Raw genomic sequence first — 27,844 nt, 5'->3', positions numbered from 1 at the left:
TGTTCAATCAAGTTAATTATCGATAGAGTTCCAAAATAAGATAGTTTACTTTTTAAGTATCATAAATATGAAAAGCAATTATTGTTTTATTGTGGAATAGTGGAAAATGCTCATGACACAGAAGCTGTTATTGTCACCAAAATCTCTCCTGTCTTTGAATCTGAATGTGTTAGAGAAATATAAAAAAAATCCACATCTTACTTTAGGGAAGCAACCTGACAATGGAAAATACAGTCCTTAAATATTGCCTTTGCCCATTTTTAGTGAAGTGACATTGTATGGGTTATTTAGCCTCAATTTTCCCATTTGAAAAATAGAAATAATAACTGCCTTTTAAGGTTTTGTAAGGCAAAAGCAAGGTAACATGTATGAAAGTGATTAGAACTTACCTGGCACAAAATAGATGTGCCCTACATGGAAACAACTCTGTATTTTTTTCTTTGATCACCTGGGTGACCAAAATGGTCTCTGTGCCATCCTTTATAGTCTCTCCTATTCAAATCAAGTGAAGTTTCAGAAGAGAATGGATATCCCAAAATCCAGTGACCCACATGCCAACTCTCCTTAGCTCTCTGAGGTTCTCTGAAAGAATATTTACTGATGCTTTCAGACCTAAGCCATCCTGAATGGGATGGGCGATTAGATTTTTTAGTTTCCAGAGTCTAAAGGCTGGATCTTGAAGAAACTATTTTCCCTTCCCTTTCAAGAGTCCTTGCTATCACTCTACCTCCAAGCATGTGTTCCCAGAGGCAGCTGTCTTCATTCTTCCACCTAGCTATATATTACTTAAAAAAAAAAATTATTGAGCTGCTGTGGTTTCCAGGCCAAACTCCCTGTTGTATCTGCCTGATTGCCTGTGGCCAACACTCCAGACACCATACTCTGTTTCCTGATGGTTCAGCTGCCTCTTGCATACTGCTTGCTCTCTAGCTCCCTTCCTGTGCTTCCTTCCACACTTAGCTACTGGTCTTGTGTCCATGTTCCAATCTCCATCACTTTAACCTGGTTTCTCCTGCTGTTAAGTGAACATCAATTATACATTTTGCCATCTAAAATGTCCAGGAAAATTAGTGAATGCAAAGTTCATATACCGTTACTTCTAGGAGTTATCAAAGCGATGTTAGACTCAACAGAGTGTAGTGTTGCCTTGGCAACAGTCAGCAATGCAGATTAAGAATGTCAGTCGTAAACAGGAACTGCAAGAAGATTCTGGAGAGAGTAGAAGCCCTGAGCCATTTTTCACCGTCTCTATGATCCTCACGGTGGATCGACAGTGGTGAAGTGTTTTATATTTTGCAATTTAGAAAATACCTTAGCTTTTATTATCTCACTTCTAGCTTCAGATACCTTTTTTTGAGATAAGTTTTATTATCCTCAGTTTAAAGGGAACTGGGCTTAGAAAGGTCAGTTTGTTTCCTCAAAGTATAATATTCTTTCTAAAACATTATGCTGTCTCAAAGCCAGAAGCAAACACATAAATGGACAGCAAAATTTTGAGGTTTACATTAAAATTAAACTCACATGATAAAAGATCAAATATTTTTAAACAAATAAAAATAATATACTCATTGGGTGAGTACTAGCCCTTGAAAGCAGTCACTTTGTAAGACTATAACTATACTGCAATAATGCTATCCTTGTTTAAAGCTCCTCTTTTGAAATTGCTTTCCATATTCTCAACAATGGCAAAGATTTAACCTTTAAGGACAGCTCTGTTATTCGAAGCAGCCAAAGAAATGGCAACATCACAGGGAAAATCTCTCCCCTCCCAGCATGACTATTTTGAAAGAAAAATCTTATTTGAGTATTAAGCATTCTGGCATATTTGATAAAACTCATCTTACAATTAAAATTTTAAATAAAGACTCTACTGTCAAAACATCCTTCATAAAACATGTATGCAATTAATTTCTGCTTCAAAATTGCTCTAAGTGATCATTTTTAACTTATCTTGAGTAATAAAACATAATAGGCTTTATACAATACAACATGCTCTCCAGGGGTCATCCAGAGTTTCTCTGTTCCACAAAGCTGTTTTGGTTCTGGACATTCACCAGGAACACTATAGGCAAGTTTTAGATATGGTAATAGAAGAAATCTTTCTTCTGTAATGATGAGAGTAAGTCTGATGCAAGATAAGAATCTAGAATCCAGAGGCCTGGAAGGTTCTAATTCTGGGTTTGTCACTCACAAACACTGTGAATTTGAACAAATTGTCTGCCTACCTTGGACCTGACTTTCCTGATCTGCCCAATGAGAAGTTGCATAGGTTCTTTCAGCTCTAACTTTCTATGCTCAGCCCTATGGTATCCATAATGGCCTGATTCTAGGCTTTCAGAGACCCATATTTATACTTTCAGATACTGCAAAATAGTGTCAGTTAAAAATTGATGCCTTAGGGAAACCTCCTACACTGTTGGTGGGAATGTGAATTGGTGCAGCCACTATGGAGAACAATATGGAAGTTCCTTAAAGAACTAAGAATAGAGTTACCCTATGATTCAGCAATCCCACTCCCGGGCATATATCTAGAGGAAATTCTAATTTGAAAAGATACATGCACCCCAATGCTCATAACAGCACTATTTATAATAGCTAAGACATTGAAGTAACCTAAATGTCCACCAATAGATGACTGGATAAAGAAGATGTGGTATATACACACAATGGACTCAGCCATAAACAAGAATGAAATAATGCTATTTGCAGCAACATAGATGTCCCTAGAGGTTATCATATTAAATAAAGTAAGTTAGACAGAGAAAGACAAATATCATATGATATCACTATATGTGGAATCTAAAAAAACAGATACAAATAAACTTATTTACAAACCAGAAACAGACTCAGACACAGAAAACAAACTATGGTTATCAAAGGGGGAAGGTGAGGGGGAAGGGATAAATTAGGAGTTCTGGATTAACATATATGCACTACTATATTTTAAATAGATAAACAATAAGAACCACAAGGAACTATATTCAATATGTCATAATAACCTACTATGGAAAATAATCTGAAAAAGAATATACAAATATATAACTGAATCACTTTGTTGTATGCCTGAAACTAACACAACATTGTAAATCAACTATACTTCAATTTTAAACAGAAGAAAAATTAGGGAAGAGAAAAGGATGATGTATTCCTAGATGACTTCTCAGGAGACCTAGTTAAATACTCTTTCATTCTGTTAGAAGCATCTCAAAGGGTCTTTTGCTTTTGCATTTGAAGTGACCAAATCCAAAGCAGTTCTACGAGACAGAATAGCATAAGAGTTTGTTCTTATATACAATAAGAATAAGGTCATAAATTGCTCTTAAAATTTACTTTGCTTTTTCCCTACCTTGTTAGCCATTTTCGTACATCTTTGCCTAGAAATAGATTGAAGATTCTGGAGTCAGTAGATATTAGTAAAAGCCATTAGCTAAGAATTGGATATGATGTGAAGCTGTAAACCTCTAAAGATAATTTTCAAGAGAAAGCTGTTTACTAGTGGATTCACATTTAATGATCAGAAGCTGACATTTCTGATGACAATTGTGTCTCCCAAAAGCAAACTTCATTGGCAGTGCCATTTGTATCACTCAAGAATATTGATTTTTGAAAATATTAGGGTGCTGCCTACTAAGAGGTAATATTTTATACCATTACATTTCTTTTCAGAACCAAACCTGTCTCTTATCATGAACGAGCTCTCTTTTCAGATTGCAACTCAAGATGCAAATGTTCAGAGACAAAATGGGAACCCATGTGTGGTGAAAATGGAATCACGTATGCATCGGCTTGTCTTGCTGGTTGTCAAACCTCCACCGGGAGTGGAAAGACTACTGTAAGAAATCTTTTCTAAAGTGTGTGCCCATGGCCCTGTGACAGTGCGTAACTATACAACCCTATGGGGGCCCAGGGACCAACCCAGGAGCAGACAACACTGGTAGAATGCCTGACTCTTACTCTGCCCCTTGTTCTTTTGTGTGGAGACAGGGAATAGAAGCCTCACTAGTAGAACTAGAACTGCTGGAAAAATTAGGGTAAGAATTAGAATAATCAAACAGGTTGGAGGAACTTTGCAATTATGAAATCTGGGTCTCTCATTTTGCTTGTAAGGAATATTACCCTAAAATGTGAAAGTCTCAGTTATAAGATCATATAAAGACATTTGCATTGGCATCCATCTCTCCTGAACCCATGACCGGTGGTCCTTGGAGGTTTTAGGGAGAGGAAAAATAGAGGCCAGTGTTAGGAAGTCTAGCCCAAAAGGTTTAGACCTAGGGGTCAAGGAGCCAATTGTGAGGAGGTTAATGGTTCTGGGACAGCTCTGCCAGAGCTATCAAGCCAATTCATGTCATGGTGAAAAGAATAGGTGGCTAGAATGAAGGGTTCCTGTAAGGTGTAAGAGGAAGAAGAGGTTGGAAATAGGTAGGAAACCAACTGTGAAGGATATTATGTTCTCGAATCATTAGCAGACTCATACTCTGAATCACACCTTTAGATCCTTGTCCCAAACACAGACTCTTCCTTATGCTCGCTGTGTATATGGTACAGTGGTCAGATGGCTTTCTACTCCTGGCTGATGAAATGTGCCAGTAACTGACGGCCCTTGAGGGCTGAAAATGAAACCACACATCTATTTACATATTCTTATCAACTAGATAAGAATGCTTAGGCAAACACTTCTGTAGACACAGATTCATGCTTGTTAAATTTTTCTGTTTATTATTATTTTATTCAGAGGAGAAAGGATTGGTCTCTAGCAACAATGCATACAACCACCCACCCATCTGAAATCTGAGTTTTTGCCCTTCCTCCCTCTTCTTCCTTTTCCCCTTTCCTTTCCCTCCTCCCCAACTTTGGCCACTACTCTTTGGCCCAAACTGCTTGAAGGTTTTCCTTAACCAGAGTTTTCATTTACTGAAAACACTGCATTCCAGGGACTGATTGAGGTGCTTTAAAAACAAAATTGCATCTAAACATCATGATCCTCGAGTGACTGTGTATTATTTTACTTAGTTCCCTCACATGAGAACTGAAGCACTGAGATACAAGGGACCTGCCTTAACTGCCATATCTAGTGGGGCCAAGTAAGGATTCAAAGCTGTTTAGCTGACAGTTAAAAAATATACATACACACAAACCTATATTGCTACTCTTCCTTGAAAAAGAAGTGCCATTTTTACTTCATTTTTTATCAAAAAATTTACAAGTTCTTCTGTAATAAAAATGACAACTCATCATATATACACATTCATACATGAAATTTACAGAAATAAACTGATGAGTGCTTATGAAAGTTGCCTCTCCAAGATTTAGTTGAGTTTTATTACTCAGATTTTTTCCCCTCTCATAACCACTATAAATTCTGTCATATCTTCAAATTGTGCACATTTAATACATTTTTATTGAGCGCCTAAAGTGAGGGCCTTTTGATAGGCTTAGATGGACCTTGATGACAAAGCAGAGTTTCTGCCAGAGGTTACATTTTAGTGGCGATATGCAGTTTAAAATGAAATGATTATATAATCAGAGAAGAAGGAATAAGCACTGCGAGGAAAACGTAAGTTAGAAGAAAAGTGTGGAGAGATGGAAGTATCCTATTATTTTTAGTGGAAGTATCATATTGTTTTTTGCTTTTTTTTGGCAGGAGGAGGTAATTTGGTTTGTTTGTTTGTTTGTTTATTAACAGAGGTACTGGGGATTGAACCCAGGACCTGGTGCATGCTAAGCATGAGCTCTACCACTGAGCTGTATTCCCTCCCCTCTGAGGTTTTATTTTGAGTGGGTGGTCATGGAGGCTCCCTTTAATGAAATATCTGAGCAGAGACCTGAAGTGTGTGTTCTAGCCATGGAACTCTCCAGAACTGCCCAGCAGAGGAAACAGAAAGGCCATGAGGCCTGGGTAAACTCACCATGGCAGTGGGAACTCACCATGGCAGTGGGAACCCATGTGTGTAGCTGAAGTAGAGGGAGAGGAGGAAGACCACTGAGTGATGAGATGAGAGCGGGATTCAGGAGTTGCCTCATGGATGGTGTGTAAGCCGTTATAAGGATGTGGGATTTTAGACACGTACAATGAGAAGCCATTGGAAGGCTGAGAATGGTGATGCAACGTGACTGCCATTTTTAAAGGCTCACTTTGGCCACCGTGGGAAACACACTATAGCTGGGTTAGAATAGAAAGACGTTTTTGCAATAATCAAGGCAAGAAAAAAATGGCAGCTTAAACTTAGAAGTAGTAGAGAAGATAAGGTACTGTTAGATTTGGTGGGATTTACTCCGAGATTGTTCTGTAGGATCAATAGTTTGTAAACCATCTGCTCTTTGGATATGGAAATGTTATCTCCAGATTCCATTTCGCTTGATAAACTCTTAACACAGAAAAATAAAAGCATATCTCCCCATTTTTATATAATAAATGTATATTATACTGTAAAAGTCTTTAAAAATAAGTATTTCTCTTTAATTTTATTTAAAAGTTACCTCAATAATTGGATTTTTCCCTGCTGCATTTCAGATATTTTACAACTGCACCTGTGTGGGAATTGCAGCCTCAAAATCAGGAAATTCTTCAGGCATGGTGGGAAGATGTCAAAAAGATAATGGATGTCCCAAAATGTTTCTCTATTTCCTTATCATTTCAGTCATCACGTCCTATACTTTGTCTCTAGGCGGCATACCTGGATATATATTGCTTCTGAGGTGAACATGGATTCTCCCTGCCCCGATTTTAATATAAGACATACTGTAATCATTCAGAGCAATGACCTCAAATTCTATTCTGTGGAATCATTATCATTTTTATACAAAAATGTGGTTGAACAGAAGTTTCTCGATCGTAATATAATTTACACTTGAACATTTTTTACTGACTCTCTTACAGATCTCTACAAAAAAATCTATATAAACTCAAATTTTAATATTAGCTTTGTAATAAGTATTCTCAGTGATGAATTTTCCTCCCAATTGAATTAGTGTTGCAAATATTCCTCTTATACAACTGTTGAAAATAACCTAAAAATATGACAAATTTGGATAAATTAAGCATGAAAAATCAAATTTTGTTGGAAACCAATCTTTTATGAGATGAATTAGGTGATTTTTAAATTAATTCATATATCAAAGGATGAATATTAAGTTTTTCTAAAATGAAACTAATATTCAGTATGAATAATATGAAATAAATATTGCAAATATCTTTAATTTCCCACAGTTTACATGATAGAAATTGATCAGGAAAGCTCAACAGAAAATAGGACCTAACATCCACAAATCTGTTTTTTAATAAAAGCATTTAAGGAGAACATGAGAACATGAGATACTGGTGTTCTCAAATGGGAGCATGGGTTTGTGGAAAAGAACTGCCCCAGAGTCTGCAGACCAGACCAGGATTCTTCTTGGTCACCTATTTATTCAACATTGTTTTATATTGTGCCAAGTAGTCACCTGGGCCAAGTGAATAATCAGCTACAAGATCAACCAGGCTACCAGAAGAATTTCCCTCTCCACCAGTCCCTCAAATGAACCATGCTTTATTTTGATGTCAGAAGGAAATGTCCTTTGTTTGAAGGAGAAAACTGTAATTTTTGACTCTTTTAAAGCAGAGACTAAATGAGGAACTTATTACCATGGTTAACACTCAACAGTTATTATCCTCATGATTATTACAATTAAAATCTACCAGCTAACCCACCAGTTAAAGCTACATAGTCATATTAAGAATGCTCTTGTTATTTTAGGTATCCTTGTACTTGGCTGGTAAATTCAGGTCCCCACTACTGAGCAAAAACACTTAGCATGCCACAGTGATTCTGACTGTATCAACTCAGATCAATATGGTCTTGAGCTTTTTCAGACTAAAACCCACCTATTTTATAGGTTATTAATCTTTTATTGTACCTCAAATTCTTACAATATCTTAGAATTTGTTTTCTTGTGAATCTTAGTTATTTCACTGATTAAACGTGATTTTACTTTACTCAACACCATTTGAATATGTCTAGTAAGGGTGGTTTATCTTTTAGAAATATTAACTATAAAAATCCTTGATGAATTGAATACAATGGACCATGGCTTTTACATAATTTGCCTCCCTTGTGCTGAAACTGTAGTGGATTCTCCATCAATGCTACTTGAATTCTAACATCATTTCATGTGTGTTCAGTATATTATTACTGATATTACTATTTGCTTTAATGAACTAAATTTTTTGTAATAGTGCTTTTGTTGTTTATAGGTGCATTAAGCCACAACTTAAGTCTTTTGCCCTGGGTATCTACACATTAGCAGTAAGAGTTCTTGGTAAGTATACTCTGTCCTTTAATTACAGTAGCCATCACAAGTGTATTTTGAATACTTTTCTAAATATTTTTACAGAATTATTACACATAACTCAATGATATAGGCAGTTAGGATCCTGTTTTTTATATTTTCTTCCTTCATTTCTTCCTTTCTTCCCTCATTCCTTTACTTCTCTCTTCCCTCTTTCCAGAAATTTTGAGGACCAATGCTATACCCATGATAAAGTGATTTTATGAGAATGACATTTCTTATTTAACAGTCTTGTCTCGTCCAGCACTGGTAAAGTGTCCAAAAATCCAATGCTGTTATGAAAAAGCCCTTTGAGAGGAAAGCAAAAAATGAATCATTAAGAAAAGCTGAAGTCTAAATATATTTTTTTCAGTTATTCAGTGGAAGGAATTCTTTTGAGCTACTCTCAGTGCTACGATATGTCATTTGGTAGAAAGATAAGATTCAAACAATCAAAACAGCGTAGATTTGAGGTCATGATTTTTCAAACGTAACTGGAATTTTTTTTTTCTGACTACCATACATTTCAATATTCATTTGTTACAACCCACAGAAAACAGAGTGAGTAAGTCAGATAAACTTTATTGCAGAGTTTATATTCTAAAGATGAAAGTGAAACAATCATAAATATTCCACTGTAATTTGACAGAGAGTGATTACCTGGGAGAAAAACAAATCCAGAGCTTTAAATAAATGTGGCTTAGATAGACCTTGCTATAAAATGGATATAAGTGAAGATATAACATAATCCTGATAAAACCGGGAAAAAACAAAAATGGAGATTTATGCCATCATGGCTAGCTCTAATTCAACAACATAAAATCAGAGATTATGTAGAAAAATATCAGACTATTGAGCTTAAAGTACATCCCTGGCTGGAATTAGTCTACAGCTCTGGGAAACATAGATATAACCTGGAGTGTGAAAAAAAGATCTCAAGTAAAATAAATATTCATAAAGTTGATTCCATAAAAATAAAAATGTACTTGAAAATGACAAAAATACTACAAGGCAAATGAAAAACTGGGAACAATTGTTTTTCAATCTGTATAACAGACAAGGGGCTAATACCCTTATGATAAAGCTCCTAAATGCTGAGAACAAAAAGACCAACACCAAAGGGAAAAGGGGGTAAAAAATATGAGCAATCATTTCATGGAAAAATAAATGTAAATACCTCTTAATATATAAAAAGATGGTTAAGGCCGCTCATAATAAGAAGAGTATGATTAAAACTATTACTAAGATACAGATTCTTACTTAACAGATTGGCAAATTGCCAAATGTTGTTCATCATGTATTACAGTACAAACAGAAAATAAAGTTATACATTGCTGTTGTGAAAATTATACTATTTATGGGGAGGGGTATTTGGCAAAAATTAATAAAATTTACATATAGATTTGTCTTTTGACCTAGCAATCCCTCTTCTATGAAGTGGTCCCAAAAATTTGCTGGCAAAAGGATGAAGTATGTCTAATCTTAGGGACGTCCAATCACTGTGGCATTATTTATAATAGCAAAAGACTGCAGGCAGTCTTAAATGCCCACCAGTATGAGATGGGTTACATGAACTATAGAAAACCCACATAATGGAATACTATGCAGCTGTGAGTACAAATGAGGAACTCTCTCTCTCTAATGTCACCAAGTTTACTTGTCAGTACTTGGTGCCATAACAGAACACCCTGGACTGAGGGGCTTAAAAACAGAAATCTAGTTTCTCATAGTTCTGAACACTGTGAAATTCAGATCACAATGCCAGCAGGGTTGGTGTCGAGGGAGACCTCTTCTGCCTGATTTGTAGATGGCCACCTTCTCGCTGTGCCTTCATATGACCTTTCCTCTGTGCACATGTGGAGAGTGAGAGAGAGATCTTTGGTATCTCTTTCTTTTCTTATAAGGACACCAGTCCTATCAGATTAGGGTCCCACCCTTATGACCTCATTTAACCTTAATTATCTCCTTAATTAATTTGTTTCCACATGCACTCACATTGGGGGTTAGGGCTTCAACATACGAATTTTGGAGGGACGTGATTCAGTTGATAATACCAAGTAATTTCCAGGATATGCTACTAAGTGAAAGAAAGCAAAATGTAGAGCAATGTTTATCATATGATGCATTTGGAGTAAGTATAGAAAAGTGGAAATATTATACACACACACAAAGGTATTTGCTCTTGTTTTAACAAAGACACAATGGAAGCATAAACTAAAAACAAATAATTTTTAAAAAGGTTGCCACTAGGGAAGAAAGGAAAGAAGGGAGAGAGAACAGGATGGAAATGAGACTTTGTAAATGTAACTGTTGTATAATTTTCAATTTGAAATCATGCCAAGATTTCATATAATTTAAAACGATTAAATTAAGAGAACCAAAGAAATTCTTAAAACAAACCAAAACTAACTATATATTATATAGGTGATATAACCGTACAGAAAAAAACTTTAAACTACTACATAAAAATAGAATTATTACTAAATCCCCATAGCTTCACAACATTTTATAGTCTTGTCATTAATACTAACTTTGGTATTGTTATCTTGAAACTATTATACATTTTAAGATAAAGTAAGATATTACGTTAATACTACTAGGAACCAATATTTTCAGCATAATAGAAAAGGGACAAAAGCATAAAATAAATAATTAAAGTAAAACTCTTTCTTAATGTAAATTTAAAGTGTTAATATGAACTCATATTGTTTTATTTTTAAATAATGTGTATTTTATAACTCTGTCTCCTGGAAAATCTAGACTCTGTGTAACCCAGGAGAAATGAGCACCTATAGCAATGAGTCTGTGGTATCTAAATATCATTCCTCAAGAGAGAAGCCATAGCACCTTGGAGAAGTGACCAAGGTCTATGGCAGAAAATGCATAGGATGATTATGCGACAACTTTTGTGTGGTATAGTGAGAAAACTATCAATGGGATATGTTAGAAGGACACAGGACATATCTGAGGAGTTGGCTTCAGGTGAGATAACCTGAAAATACTACTATAAGAATAATACATAATAATATTATATTAATTAATATACAATACAAATAATATGCTATATTAACATATAGTATATTAATAATTGTAATAGTTGCAGTGTCTTAAAATACATTGAATATATATGAAGACATAAATTTGTAATGATACTTAAATAATTTTGGAGAACACTGGGACACCAACTCATTATTCTTAAAGTTGATAAAGGGAAAAATAGAGCCTTTATCCTACCTTCCCTCTACTAATTATATTTCCTTTTTTGTGTGTTTTTGTACCAATTGTATTTCAAAGTAACCAAATAAATAGTCATGAGGGAAAATTCTCTTTTATAGAAAAATCCTAAATGATTTGTACACAAGGAATAACATCTTTTAAAAAAATCCTTGTTTTGCAACCTCATCGAGATTTGCTAAAAGCTATAGGTGAAAACGGATGAAAGACTTGATAATGGAGGGCACAGCCCCATTTTGACACTACTAAGAGCATCAAGCAGGTGACCCAGTCCAGGACACAGAGAACCACCTGTGTCTTGTTCCTGCCTGACTCTAGGCAAGAGCTAGCTCCCGGGTGACTGGAAACGTGAAGGACAGGGGAACAAATTAAACGATGCTGTGAAGAAGCAATCAGTCAAATAAAGACTGTGGCACATTCTACAAGACAAATGTTTTTCTTCAAAAATTATTAGTATGAAAAAAAAGTTGGGGAGGAAGCAGCTATAAAGAGTCATCAACTAAATGTGTTCATCTGGGTTGAATCCTGATTAGACTGAAACAACTCTAAAACAATGCCTTGAAGACATTCAGAAAATTTGAATGTGGATTTTTGTTAGGATTAAAGAATTATTATAAAATGTGTTATGTGTTAAATGTCATAGTGGTACATTTTTTAAATGTCATCAGTTAGAGATGTGTTCCAAAATACATCTAAGGGAAATGACATGATGTCTGAGGTATCTCTTAAAATATTAAAAAAAAAAAAAAGTTTCTGGATGGGGGCTGGGCTGCGGGACTGGAGAGAGACAACACAGGAATGGCAAAATATTAATTATTATTAAAGTTAGTAATGGTACATGAGATTTCATTATATCATCCTCTCCAATTTTGTAAATGTTTGAAACTTTGACACGTAAATTTTAAAACATAAGAAGATGGCAAATATTGGAATCTTGAGGACCACCTTCAGATTATTAAAACTAATGTAGTTAGTTATCATCTAAAGGTTTTTAAGTGGGCAAATAATCTATTTAGTTGGATATAGATATAGAGAGAAATTTTATTTAAGGCATCAAATAATCCAAATTGATCATTAGATATAGTTATCTAAGTGATCTTCTTGCTCACAGGATTTTATGCAAAATAGGGTCGTTTACTTCTTTCTTGAATCTGGAATCCTTCTCTTCCTGGTACAGAGAGGACAGACCCTTGCAAATGATTCCCTTTGTAAATGTACATTTTCCTTACAAAAGGGAAACTTGAGCTCTGTCTTCAGAGCTTCTCCTACGTCTTCTGTTTCTCAAAATAATCAGCTCAAAATAATCTTTATACCAGAGCCGTATTTTGGGGTAGCATATTCTGGTGTCCTACAGATGCCCTGTTATCTCCAATGCAGGAATTTTGGGACTGAATGTGGTTCCTGATAATCATTCATTACAGACTAGCCAAAACGATATGCATATATGTTGAGTAGCAATTATCTGTTTTTCTTACAGCAGGAATCCCAGCTCCCGTATATTTTGGAGTTTTGATTGATACTTCATGCCTCAAATGGGGATTTAAAAGATGTGGAAGTAGAGGATCCTGCAGATTGTATGATTCAAATGCTTTTAGGTACTGTATCAAACCTGTTCCCACATCTCACTGTGACAACATGCCAGGTTTACGCAATGCAACTGGCACTAAAAATCCTAGTGGAGTTTCATTGCTTGTAAGCAAAAGGATAGTCTAATAAAGAAGTGTGTTCTGTTTTATAGAGTAATTCTATTATTATTTACTTGGCAAGATTTTTCATTTTTTTCTCCATTCTTAATCTTGACTCCCATTTTAAATGAATAATCATTTGAAAAATATATGACACAGGATTTCAGAACTATAGTAGAATTTTGAAAGTTTATGCACGCAAGTGAGTAATTCCCTGAAACTCAGAAGCATTTAAATTTAGGTCACATTTGGGGTTTAATTCTATTCTTTTTCAAACTGAGCCAAACTGTCCCATTTACGTCAGATATAATCCCCCTGGGCAAGAGTTGGATTTGGCTCTAAATCTGTGCCGGCTTTTCTTGCCAAACTGATGTTCAATTATTCCAGTACTTGAAATGCATAAAAGTAAAAGGTTTTCTCTGTGTGTGTGAGTGTGTATGGGGTTGAGGGGCATGGTTTTTCACTATGGTATCATTCAGTTCAATTCATCAAACATTTAGTCCCCTTATTGCTTAAAGCAATGCTTCAATGGCTTAAAAGCAAGAAGGATTTTTTTTTAATGTACAAGCTGAGTACTCCCTAGAGAAATAAGCTTGGTGCTGAACCGTATAAGCTGGAAGCTGGATGTGAATTGAGCCGACCATCTCAGATAAGTTCGTTTGATTTAACAGGCTTTGATGTTATGTGAGAAATTTATTTTGGCCTTTGAAAGGGACCTGAACTATGAGAAAAATTTACACTTTATTCACATTTACTAAGGCTTTATTTACTTTAATGTAAAGACAGTGTAACTCAATGAGAGACTATGAGTGTGAGTACAAGGTAACCAGCATGAATCAATGTGTCCTTTCAAACTTTCGTGTCTTATGAGAGAATGCAGAACTAAAGTCTTCTCATGGAAGAAACTGATTCAAACCTCTGGTTTGTTCTTAAGTCTACTCTACGGAGAGTTCTGACTTCCCCCTAACATTGCTTCTTGCAGTTCTTCTGAGGAAGTGAATTTGGGCAAGTTTCGAGGGTAGGGTAACCACATAATTTATCATTCAAACCTGGATACTTCTGAGAGTGAAAGGGGGCACTATTAAAAATTACACTGGGACAACACTAGCATAAGCTGAGACTGTTCTGGGCAAACAGAGATATAGTCACTTGGTCTAGGGAATAATTTACAGAGAGGATGGAACTGATTATATAATTAGCAGTAATTGAAAATGGTGGGACTACTAAAAAAATTGCTTTATATTAGCTCACTGCCTTCAATAGTCTATCGAATGTTCACAGAAAGGCCTTTTCTAGCCACTGAATCTGCATCCTTAAAGAAAACCATTCTCATGATGATTTTATCGATATTGATTGATTTCATTGACATTGATATTTATTGAGTGATATGACTTTACTGTTATATTTTATTTAAAGTTGGACAGTCACAATAACTAAGACTGAAATTCTCTCTTCTAGGCACATGTATCTGGGACTAACCATGATGCTTGGCACAGTGTCCATTTTCCTAAGCACTGCAGTACTTTTCACTTTAAAGAAAAACTATGTCTCAAAACATAGAAGCTTCAGAACCAAGAGAGAAAGAACAATGGGGTCTACAAGAATCAGGAAGGAAAATTTTACTACAAGTGATCACTTGCTGCAACCCAGCTACTGGCCAGGCAAGGAAACGCAGCTTTAGAAAAATGATGACTTCAAGCCATTTTTTCTAATTTCTGGAAATTCTGCAAACAAAATTTTAATGAAAAGGTATAAATCCTTTCTCCGTTCAAAAAATGTCTAATACCTAGTATCAAAAACAAAGTAAAGTACCTGATAAAAAATATAATTAATTATGTTATAGGAGATATAGAGGGTAAAGTTAATCTTAAACCATTTAATTTATAAATAAATTCCTTACATTATTTACTCATTCTGCTTAATTTTGCTGGCACCCATTGATATATTAGCTGTATTCCAAGTAGAACAACTTATCCCTCTAGTTTAATGACTATGTGTAAAGTAATTACTAAGCTGAGATACTTGTCCAGGATAAGAGAATACATGAAAAAAAAATTAAACCATGTCTTAGCCTCCTTCAAATATCACCTTAATGGAGGAATATTTTATCTTAAGCTCCTCTTTTGTTTTGAAATACAGTAATTGATATAGAAATGTATAGAGGCAAATGATCTTGGGGGATTTGAATTTTGGATAATTAGCTCTTCTCCAGTTCATTACATGTACATTATGTGTGAGAGTTTAAGTGACCATAGTTGGAAAATAATAAAATTAATATTAACATGATTTATTGTCCTTCTGTGAGTTCCACAGAGTAAAAAAAAATTGATAAATACAATACTGCCCATATCTTAATGTATGTAAGCAACTCCAGTCTTATACATATGACATGGTCCTAAAGCATCTTTGAAAGCTGAATTTCTGAAAGTCTACAATAAGCTTAGATGTTATAACAGGAATGCAGAGTGACAGGCTGAGTGATGGTGTGGTAGCTTTTGGTGCTCTACCTGGCACCTGTCATGGGGCCTGCGGGGGCTGCCACTGGGACAGCCTGCCAGACAGTTCTCTGTTTCTCTGCAACTGAAGAAATCAAGGCAGTTTCCTCTTCCCTGGCTTCCTGGTCCTGCTCTGACTAGAACTAGTGGGTTCTGCAGTCCATCATCATGAACCTTCAGCTCTGTTAGGTTCTGGGTTTTTCTTCCTCCCCCACAGCTACATCCTTAAGAGGGGCCTGGCCCCTTGCAAGAAAAGCAGACTTAGGTAGATTCCCCTCAGTGGAGTCTTAGAATTAGACCACAATTCTACGCAGCCTGTAGAACAAACAAACAGGGCAATCCCTACAAGGAGTCCTTCTGAGATATTTCTTGGGAGCCTATGTCCAACAAGAAGGTCCAGCTCAAAAATGCAGATTTACTCACACAGTGGAAGGATCAAAAAGCACACACAAAAGGGTTTACAGTTTTAAAAATTTTTTCCTTATTTCCAGTACTGAGAATATGAATTTAAAAAAAAAAGAAAAAGAAAAAGAAAAAAAACCTGGAGATGGAAAGGCTGGTGATGGGAGGGCAGAGAAAATTTCCTTTAAATATGTATTAGTTTTGTCATTTGATTTGAATTGGTGATGCAAGATTATTTTATATTTTGCTATTTTTTAAAAAATTAAAATAGACTCATTTTGTTTCTAGCAGGTCTACTTCAGACCTGCTGCTGCTGTGCTAATTTGTGGGCAGAAATCCTTTTTTGTCATCTCAGTATCAGCCCTGCCCATAACAAATATTTACTGAATGGGTGAGTGAGTACGCTAGTCAAGAGTTTCCTTTGTGGAGAATGTAATTAAAATTCAAGTTCCTCATCCTGTCTCCCACATCCTCTTTATTTTTTCAAAGCTTTTTGTAGCAACATCCTGAAAAATAACTTCTTTGCAAGTAAATTTCTAAACAGACTCCTATCCAATGTACTCTTGAATAACTTGAAAAATAAAACTTGGCATAAAGGATATTTAAGTGATTTTTTTTTCATAAAAGCACTGACTGTCAATGAAAAGGAAGCATATTTTTATGCATAATCTTTAATCAACAGTGGAATTACATATACTAAATTCAGTTGTATGGCATATGAGAGTATCATTTAGTGGCAAATTGAATTTACTAAAAGGAACCTTGATATTTTAGATGAGTAAATTCATTTGACAGAAGTAAGCAGGCTTTTTATGCCTCGGAAAGCACATGATTAATTTTTTTTTATGACAAGTCAAACCCCATTTCAGAGGTCAAAAAATTCCCTCAACCACAGAGCCAAACATCAGAGGTAAGGTCTTGACAGATGTGTGGGACCCACGATTGCTGCACAGTCAATGGGCCACTTTATTTGCTTATTATACAGTCATGAGCCCAAGGGGGGACCAGCACCTTGAATGAACATCTGATTCACTATAACCTTCAGACAGATAGCGTTTCAGCAATATGAGTGTATAAATGGAGTGACTTAAATTGAATGACTTCCCCCAAGGCGGAGGTAGTTCAAACTAATGCTGGGTTCTGCCATTGCATCATGATGCCTCTCAAGTAGATAATAAAAACAAACAATCTGAAACCTCTAAAAACAGGTGGGAGGACTTTTGTGACCAGGAGCATTTAAGAAATCTCCACTTACTATAAATGCATACACTCAGACATAAAAGGAAATTGAAAGAACACGTTGACTGTAACATATATTTGAGAATAATTTTTATAATTGTTGTAACAACTATTATGTACAATTAATATTAAGCACTCTCTTTATTCGTGCTAAGTGCTTTAGACACATTGTCTCAATTTCAAAGATCAAAATAACCTTATGTATCAGGTGTAAGTACTGATACTTAGAGGAAGAAACTGAAGCTTAGAGAGTTTTAGGGACTCTTCCAAAGCCACCAAGTTATAGTATTTGGTAAAGCCAAGACTTCAACTGAGGCTTATCACAAACAGCCATGTTTTGCTTGTATTAATCTATATCTTAAATTGTTGTCTTTCCCCTTTGTCAATTTTGTACATAGACATTAGAAAGGTTTTAACATACTAAAGCATGCACATGGTTAAAAAAGAATCAAATGGTACAAAGTGATTTAAAGTGAGATGTAACAGTCTTCCACACCACCTTCCCTTCTGTTCTTCAAAGGGAATTACTTCTAACCAGTTTGGTTGGTTGGTTTTTCTGATGGTCACTTCCATTATCATTAAATACTATGCACATACCACTTTCCTGATTTACTAACATGGGTAAAGTTAATTTACCTCTATTCTGATAGGTTAAACTAATGTCACTTACTCATCCCCTGTTGTTCTTCCCTGGTAATCTGTACATAGTGAGGTCACTGTTTTGAGTTCCTCAAATGTCACGTCAGTACCTCCATTTCTTGTTCAATAAACATTAACAATATCATATGTTCTCTTTGCAAAATGAAGATCTTAGGGCCCCCCTCCCTTCTATGTCTCTAAACTCTCGTCCATCTCCCTCTCTTAGCTGTGCCTTTACTTTTACACTGTTAATGATGACAATTTTAGTCAAGCTCTACAGCCATTAAATCTAGGAAAGGCCAGAGTGGTTATGATCAAGATTGATGCCACCTACTGTTGAAGTCATGAAATGTCACTGCTAGAAAAAAATGAAGTAAGAGGGAAAAACGTATCTAATGAGGACCTACTGTGAACCAGGCATTGCAGGCACATTAATATATTTAAATGTTAGTAAGTGTGATGTAAAGAATTATTTTATGTTTGAATAATTTTGGACTATGCTGAGTTAATGACAGCTCCCATTTGATTGCAGAATCTCTCAGATTCTTTAATTTAATGACATACATTGCCAATCTCCTAAAGGGAGTGTGTATCACAAACTTATTTGGCATCAGATCCACTGTTTTATTAACAGGTCTTCAACCTAATTAATTTTCAATAGAGTATATTTGGAAAACACAATTTTGTCCTCTTTTTAAAATTTTTTGCTGTCTTTCTTAGCTTCTAGTCAAGAAAACGATTTCATTTTTAAATGTCTGGATAAGATTTTATAGCACAGGAATTATCAGCTCCTTTTACACCGAAGGAATGTTTTTAGCCTTTTTGAGAAATAGTATCTCGAAAAGTTATTGATTATTGTAGCTTTAAAAAAAATCTGCTTGCTGATTCAACTGTTAACATTTATATTTTTTCTAGAAAAATCTAGACTTTTAAAAGATATTTTTAATACTATGAACTTAGATGAGCTAAGATAATTACTACAATCTTTTCTCATTTTTAATTTTGTGTATTTGGGTTTGGCTTTTTTTGCATATTATGCTTGTCAGGAACTTACTTCATTGGACTTTTCAGAGAAATGCCACTTGGAATCTGTTTCCCTGCTACCTAATGATTAATCTTCGTGTTTTACTTTAATTACTTTCTTCCTTCTGCTTTCTTTAGGTATGCTTTAAAAAAATCTTTACCTAAATTCTTGATTTGTAGGCTGATAACGTGTATGCTTTAGCTTAGTAATGAAAACTTTAACATGCCTTAATGTACAGCTTTGTTCATAATACAAAAGTTATGCCATGCTGTAGTATCAGTGCTGTTTTTTTAGCTGTTTACAAATGCATTCCTTGATTTTCTGTTTAAGTCAAAATTTCTGTTTACTCTAAAAGGAGAATAATTAAAAATTTCCCACTGTTTGGATATTTCAGTTTAAACGTCTTTTAATTTTTAGATTAATTATATTTATAATTAGGGAGCACAACCTATTCAATTTATCCTTTTGGAAATTCAAGGGTTTAAGCCAAAGAAATCATCAATTTGTGAAAATGTTTGGATTTTGAAAATAAATTCATTGATTATAGAGGATAATACCAGATATATATTTACCAAATCAAACCAATTAATTATATCATTCACATCTTCTGATACTTCTTTCGTTTTCTTTCAAAGCCTGAGAGCAACAGTATGTCAAAATCTCCCAATTATAATTGAATGAGTTTTTGTGAATTGCCTCCACCTTTAAAAAAGTTTTTATTTGTAGAATTGAATGTTGTGTTTCATTAACTATTATATCCTTATAATGTATACATTTGATTTTTAAAACTTTATTATTGTACTATTTAAAAATTTTTCATTGAATTTTATTTGAAGTAAATTAACTTTCTTTATCAGTACTGCCATTTCTGCTCCCTTTATTGATTGTGTTTCCTTGATATGTCTTTGGTTCTGCCTTTATTTTTTAAAATTTCCTGTGTTCTGTTTAAGGTTAGATATTTGTTAACAGTACAGAACTGGATTTTATTTTTACTTTATCTAAAATTCTGTCTATTAATAAGGTATTTAATGATCACACATGATGTTTGGTTTTATTTTTGTAATACTGTTTCATTAAACTTTTTCCCTTATGTTTTCTTTTCATTCTTCCATATGCTAAACGTACTATACTTTTGCTTTTATTTCTTAGCAATATAGAAGTTACAGCCACTTTTTTGGTAACCTGAAAAATATTCTGCAATTGGTTACCCCAAAATTATAAAAATATATATTCATATTATTTTCCTCTTAAAAATTCCAAGAATCAGGTAATAAATACTGTCTATTAACTCTCTCTGTGTAAGAGTAAGCTCCTTGACATCAGTCTTAGCATGGTTTTTTAGATTTGCCCCAAAAACAAAAGCAACATAGCAAAAGTAAATTAGTGGGACTGCATCAAACTAAAAAGCTTCAGTACAGCAAAGGTAACCCTCAACAGAACAAAAAGGCAAACCTATGGAAGGGAAGAAAATTTTTGCAAATCATGGAAGTGGTGAATATCTAAAATATATAAAGAACTCATACAACTCAATAACAAAAAAAAAAAAATCAGATTCAAAAATGGGCATAGGATCAGTACAGACACTTTCCAAAGAAGATATACAAATGGCTAACAGATACATGAAAAGATGCTTAACATCACTAACCATCAGGGAAATGCAAATTAAAACCACAATGATATACTACTTCATACCTATTAGAATGGTTATGGCCAAAAAGACAAGACATAATAAGTATTGGAGGGGATGTGGAGAAAAGAGAACCACTGTGGTGGGAATGTAAATTGATGCAGCCACTATGGAAAACAGTATGGAGGTTCCTCAAAAAATTAAAAATAGAACGACCGTATGAGCCAGCAAATTCACTTCTGGATATGTATCCAAAGGAAGTGAAAACAAGTTCTCAAAGAGGTATCTGCACTCCATATTCACTGCAGCATTATTCACAACAGACAAGATATGAAAATAACTTAAGTGCCTGTCAACAGATGAACGAATATATATACATATCTATAATGGAATACTATTCAGCCATTAAAAAGGGAATCCTGTCATTTGTAACAAATGGATGGACCTTGAGGGCAATATGCTAAGTGAAATAAACCAGACAGCGAAAGACAAGTACTGCATGGTATCACCTGTATGTGGAATCTTCAAAAAAAAAAAAAAATCAAACTTGTAGAAATAGAGAGTAGAAAAGTGATTACCAGGGGCTGGATCATGGGGGAAGTAGGGGGACAGGTTGGTAAGAGTACAAACTTCCAGCTACAAGATGAATAAAGTTTGAGGAGCTAATGTATAACATGGTGACTATAGTTGATAACACTGTATTATATTAACTGAAATTTGCTAAGGGAAGAACTTAAATGTTCTCAATAACAACAACAAAAAGATAAACAGGTGAGGTGATGAATGCATTAATTAACTATTTTGAGGGAATTCTTTCATAATGTACTTAAGACAACTTATTAATATTTTTACTTTATAAATCTTCTTCTGGCTAAATAAACAAATCTACAAGCAACATTTCATGCATGCATCCTTTCCCTATCTCTATTTCTTTAAGATAGATTCCTAGAGATAGAATATTTCAAACATGTTGACCAATGGCGTTACAAATGGGAAAGGCAGTAGAGCCTAACATGAACATTTGAAAGATCAGCTTTTCTCAAACTTCACTAATTCATCAATTTTATGAATTAAAAAAAGGCCATTTCAATGTTCTGACTTTCATGCTTTTGCTAGCGAGTTAAAACTTTTACAAGTGTACTATTCATCTCTCTTCTTTTATAGATTGTGCTCATGGCCTTACTTACATATTTATATTTTGGTAGTTACCTTATTAATGATATTTACCATTAGTGTGTCCCATGTGTAATAATTATTTTTCTAAATTGGGGGCTGTATTAGTTTGCTAGAGGTGCCATAACAAAGTACCACACTGGGTGGCTCAAACAACAGAAATTTATTTACTGACAGTCTGGAGGTTAGAGGTCCAAGGTCAAGGTCTGGCAGGTTTTGAGGGCTCTCTTCTTGGCCTGCAGATGGCTGCCTTCTCACTGTGTTCACATGGTCTTTTCTCCGTGTGTGCACAACCTTGTCTCTTTATCTGTCCTAATCTCTCCTTATAAGGACACCAGACTGATTGGGTTCATGCCCATTCTGATGGCTTCATTTTAACTTGATCACCTCTTTAAAAACCTTATCTCCAAAAACATTCTGAGGTACTGGGTGTTAGGGCTTTAACATATGAGTTTGGGGAGAAAACAATTAAACCCATATTAGAGGGGTAAAATTGAATTTTGTTTAATGTGATTTTTTTATTTAAAGATTTTTAAAAATTTATACAATCAAATATCTCCCTTCTCTATAGATTCTACATTTGCTTCTGACCATTGGACTATAAATCAAAGATCACCACAAGCACCCTTACAGGTTCAATACAGGCAAACCCGGGAGATAGTTTGATTCCAATTCCAGACTACCACAATAAAGCAAATACAGTCTATTTAGTATGCAACAGGATTATGTTGAAAAAAACAACATGTATACTCTAAAAAATACTTTATATTGCTAAGAAATATGCTAACCAAACCTGAGCCTTCAGCAGGTCATATGTAGGTAGTAACATAAAAGATCACTGATCATCAAAACAGTGAAAAAGTTTGAAATATTTTGAGAAACACCAAAATGTGACACACAGAAACAAAATGAGCAAATGCCCTTGGAAAAACAGCAGAAGACTTGCTTGACACAGGGTTGCCACAAAACGTCAGCTTGTAAAAAAAGCAATTATCTGAGAAATGCAATAAACAAGGCATGCCCCAGACAGCTCACAGAACTCAGGAAGATGTTACTGAACGCAAGTTCATGTGCTGGACTCACCGTGAGGTCAAACTGAAACATTGGAGTTTGGAGCAGAGAAAGGTTTATTGCAGGGCGAGCAAGGAAGACAGAGTGGCTCATGCTCAGAAAAACCCCTGAAGGTTTTCAGCTGAGCGTTTTTAAAGGTCAGCTGAGGGAGGGGCGCCCCAGGGTATGTGATCAGCTGTGCACAATTCTCTGGTTGATGGTGACCATTCCTTGGGTGCCAGAAGGTCTGGGGGCCATGTGCTCAAGATCATCAAGTAGTTAATTTCTTCCATTTGGTGGTAGGTTTTTAGCATTTGAAAAACTCGGGAAACATGCCTGAGATACCACTATCTGGGTACTTCAGAGAGGAGCTATAGCAGTGGATATAGGGGAGGGGTCTACCCAGGAAAGGCCCCCGGGGGTCCTGTTCCATTTCAAAGACTTGATAAACTACTGAGAGGATCCGACTCAGGAACAGCCAGATGGAAGAGGTGCGCAGGACAAAGTATTTGGGAAGGGGCAGGAAGTTTTCATGTCCTTTCCAGGTACATCACCCTCCTGGCTCTTCCAAATGTTGACCAACCTGGAAGTTCTCTGAAACCATGCATCCTTGTGGGTTTTTTTTTTAAAATGATGGTTATTAAATAAGCATGGTTAAGTTATTGGCCATAAGCGATTAACTCAGCCTCCAGCCCCTCTCCCCTCCCTGGAGGTGGTCGGGTTGTGGGGTGGAGGTGGGGTTGAAAGTTTCAGTGTTTCAAGTAGTTGGTTTCCCTGGCAACCAGCCCCTCAGCCTTAGGGGCTTTGCTAAAATTACCTCATTAACATAAACTCAGGTGGTTGAAAGGGGTTTGTTATGAGTAACAAAAGACGCTTCTGTCACCTTTATCACTTTTATCACTTAGGAAATTCCAATGGTTTTAGGAGCTTTAATCATAAATCACAATATCACATAATCTCCTAGCACAAACCTTAGAAACCGATATTTTTATAATTCTGAATCTTTTCATCAAGAATATGGTTTGTGTTTCTCAGTAAAATTTTATAGTTTTTTGAAAAATATACATACCAAATATTTCTAAGATTACTTAGAGTCTTCAACATTTGTGTCATTAATATGATTGGAATGTTTTCTATTTTATTTTCTAAAAGATTATTTAAGATCTTTTATTTTATGTGTAACAGATTTAGCAAAGCTGTTAGTCACTTCATGTTTCTATCGTAACTGGCCTTCTTTACCAAAGTTCATCATTAATTTAGGTTGTTCAATTGATTCTCTAGGTGTTTCTTGGTGTGTAATCAAAGTCTATGAAAGAATATTATTTTGACTCTTTTTCAAAGTTGATACTTCTTATGTCATTTTTTTCTTGTCTGATAGAAAATCCGGTGATGGTTATATATGCCATATATCTAAAATTGAAATCTGCTTGTGATATTCTGTTATTCAAAATCATCTAGCAGGCTTCCAGCATTTTCAGACAGCCTCAGACATCCTTGGTAAAGTCTGACTTTTCAAGACCTGGTCCCTGACAACCTCCTCATTCCATCTCCCAGATAACCCCTAATGCTAATTCTTTACTAGATCTTCTGGCCACGTTGTACTGTAGTTTCCTAAATGTTCGGACCTGCTACTTTCTTTACCCAGAAAACACTTTCTCCGTTTTCCTTTTATTTTCACCCTTCCACCCAGCTCAGGGCTTCTCAAATTTTACTCTGTCTGTGAATCACCTGGGGATCTTGTTTGAAATGCAGATGTGACTCAGTGGTTCTGGGGTGAGGACCTGAGAGTCTGCATTTCTAACTAGCTCCGCAGATCAGCAGCATCACATCCTTAGCAAGGACCTGGCTAACTCTTCCTCCTTCTCCTCCGTGACTATTTAGTTCAGTCACCTCGAGTCAGCTTCCCTTGACCACAGCCTCACAGCATCCCCAAAGTACCAGGTGGTGGCCCAGTACAGACTGATGGTAGACACTCTTATCAGTCTACACTATCTTGTACGTTACCAGAGACACACTACAAACTGAATACTGAATAAATGAACAAACAAATGATATAGGAAAAATAAGCTCCATTTAGGGATTGATAACAGGATTAATAAAACCTTTGGCAAAACAGAATAGAATAATGTTGTGAACAAAAATACTGCAACCATATCAGTAAACAAAGAATGCTGAAACCAAGTCATCAGCGGCTGCTGCCACCCCCCAGTGAGGACAGGCCTGCAGCCCGGCCTCTGCAGCCACTCACATTGGTGCCCTCAGAGCAGACTCAGAATAATAAAGGACAAAATAATGGCCCTTGATAGCTAGGTGTTTGTCAAAGGAATGAATTCAATGAGCCCAAATGTTTGCCTCCTCCCATACATAGAAAAGCACTAAATTCTTTAACTTGAGATGCCTGGTTTTCTTTAGATAACAAGTAATGTTTTATTGTTCCAACTACCTGGTCTTTGTTGTAAAGCTCCTGTATATCCTGGCTCCTCCCCTACCTCTTCGGAGCAGTCCCTCAGAGCCATCTCAAGGGCTACCTTCCTGGCTCCAGTCCTCCCACCAAATAAAACATAACTCTCAACTTTTAGGCTGCGCATTTATTTCAGTAGACAGCGTGTTGATAGAAATAGGTTATGTGCTCCAAAGGTATTCTGGATCTTTGAAATTGTGAACATACTAAAACTAAATAAATAAATAACCATTAATGAAAAGCATTGTTTTCTATTACTTGACCAGCTAGATATTTGATGGACTCTATAAATCATTTTTTTCCAAAAAGAGTCAATTTCAATTTAGATATGCATTTTATCTTAGAGCATTTCTATATCATTCTTTAATTTTGCCTATTTCTTTAAAATCTATAAAGCATTATAGCACTTTTTTTCTCTTAATTCCATGTAAAGACTGATTCTATTTCTTCCCGTTACAGATGAAAAACCTGAGACTAGAAGAGGCTTATATAAGTTAACCGTGCTTGTTAAGATCACAGAATCAGGTGCTGGCAGAGCAGACGCTTAACCCCACATCTTCTGATGCCTCCAGTGTTCTAGATACTTACCACACCTGCTTGAAACTTTTTCAAAGCCCCAAACTAGCAGAGACAGTGATACGATACCATACCCATGATATTCAGTTTTGGTTGTGATCTAATCAGATTTCACCTCTAGTCCACAATTTTTTCCCCTATATTGAAATAACAAACTTAGTTTTCCTCTCCTGTTGTTTCCTTTTCTCTGTTTTCTTCTTCTAAGCTAGAGCTTAGCTTTGTGGGCTGGCTAAAATACTTGATTTGTGGCAGAAAAAAAAAATGGCAGTTCATACCCTACGAAGAACCCCGTAACAGCTGCAGGGCTGATGAATGAACACCGAGCACCTATCACTGCGGTAAGCAGTTTCAGCACTGGAGGGCGTCACAGAGGTTGCCCATGAACAGACAGGGGGTCAAGGCCACAGAAGCGAAAGGTCTCATAGTCCAAAAACATCCAGTTACTTACGGTCTGTGCTGAGCTGGCTGCCTGGGTGCCCTGACGTCCGCCCTGTGATCTCTCACCCACATTGGCCGCGGATCAACCTGAGTTGAAAAATCAAAGGCTTTGAATTTCAAGGTGGACTAACCTGGGACAAAAACTGGTCTGAGAAACTCCGATAACTTTGTAAATAAAGCAGTCACGCTGATATGGCATGTAACTGTTGGTTGTATATATTTAGTGTTACCATGGTCTTACGTAAGCTAAGCACCGCTGCCTCTCAAATCTTATTTTCTCTTACTCTCCCCACACTCACTCTGCTCCACTCAGGTCCCCTCTCTGTTCCCCCAACACACCAAGCAGCCCCTAAACCTGGGTCTTCACACCTCCTGGGTCCCCTGCCTGCAACAGTTTGCCCCCTAGGACTTGATCTTTGTTCCCACATCAGCCTTCTGGAGACCCTCCCTGACCACCCTCTCTAAACCAGCATGTGCTGGCCCCCTCCATCCCATTAACCTCAGTTGTCTCTCTTTATAGCAGTTTTCACTCCTTAATGTAGGTCTTCTTGCTAATTTAATTTCTTGTCTGCAAGCTCCACAGAATAGTTGTTATTTTCCACTGTAATGAACTTGGAACAGGGTAAACGCCCAATGACTGAATGAATAAAACATCCCAGACTTGAAAGTGGTAGAAGGAAGACTGAGTAAAACCTCAGAAGTGTAGAAGTCTTCTTCTCCACTAAGGAAGAGAATCAATTTACCCCTAAAAAATGTGTAAATAGGTATCACATACTGGAAACTACTCAAACTTTGGCAGGAGTTACTCCTTACAGAAAAGCTTCATTAAGGTATTATTTACAACCAATTGGACGTCACTACTGAGGTGACTAGGCACATCCACACATAAGACCCTTTAATAAATGGCATTTTCTAACATTCCGGCTCCAACATCAGTACAACTCAATCTTAGGTTACACCGTGCTTTAGGCCAGGTCTGGCTTGGATTAAATCCATATTTGAAAAATCCAAGCATTGATTGATTTCATGCCTAAGGCCAGTGTGATTGGAACATACTCCATGCTTCATAAGCAGAATCCAAAGTTGTGAAAGATTCCAATTCCAAGACAGAAAAGTATTCAGGAGGCTAACAAGTGCATCTGTTTTTGCCTTATTCAGAAAAGCATGTTTAAAAACAAAACAAAACAAAACCCTGGCAGAACCCTGGCCATTTTGAAAGCATACAGTTTACGGCAATTCTGAAATGGAGCCTTTGCCATCCTAAATCTGGGCTGGGATGGCCAGGGAGTTGGCAAAGTGCCATATCTGCACTTAGACATCAGTCACCCACCCGCCTCCCCATTGCACTGAACTTCAGGAATCCAGGCACCCACACCACTGAGGCTCCCAAAACATTCTACAGTCCCCAGGGATTTCCCAGACAGCCAGGGACACTGCAACTAATGTGTCCCTGTACCTGCTTTCTTCCTCTTTCCCGCTATTTCCAGACTTCCGGTT

The 27,844-nt window shown here is 36.1% G+C and overlaps 1 protein-coding gene and 1 long non-coding RNA gene across 2 annotated transcripts in view; one reads left to right on the top strand and one right to left on the bottom strand.

The window, feature by feature from the left end:
• The window catches only part of SLCO1C1 (solute carrier organic anion transporter family member 1C1), a 50,685-nt gene extending 35,314 nt beyond the window's left edge, over positions 1 to 15,371 (top strand). The window contains exons 11-15 of the mRNA XM_006184523.3: positions 3,667 to 3,832; positions 6,512 to 6,696; positions 8,231 to 8,295; positions 13,016 to 13,133; positions 14,682 to 15,371. Of these exons, the coding sequence (XP_006184585.1) occupies positions 3,667 to 3,832; positions 6,512 to 6,696; positions 8,231 to 8,295; positions 13,016 to 13,133; positions 14,682 to 14,904 (757 nt within the window). The 3' untranslated portion in view covers positions 14,905 to 15,371. The remainder of the gene's footprint in view (positions 1 to 3,666; positions 3,833 to 6,511; positions 6,697 to 8,230; positions 8,296 to 13,015; positions 13,134 to 14,681) is intronic.
• Positions 1 to 26,481, bottom strand: part of LOC106729597 — a 48,924-nt gene extending 22,443 nt beyond the window's left edge. Inside the window, exon 1 of the long non-coding RNA XR_004317185.1 lies at positions 26,358 to 26,481. This is a non-coding gene — a long non-coding RNA (uncharacterized LOC106729597). The remainder of the gene's footprint in view (positions 1 to 26,357) is intronic.
• Between the last annotated feature and the right edge of the window lie 1,363 nt (positions 26,482 to 27,844).

Source organism: Camelus ferus, chromosome 34 (assembly GCF_009834535.1).
Source record: "Camelus ferus isolate YT-003-E chromosome 34, BCGSAC_Cfer_1.0, whole genome shotgun sequence".
In the NCBI taxonomy this organism is placed as follows: Eukaryota; Metazoa; Chordata; class Mammalia; order Artiodactyla; family Camelidae; genus Camelus; species Camelus ferus.
This window is presented reverse-complemented; position numbering and strand designations above follow the sequence as displayed.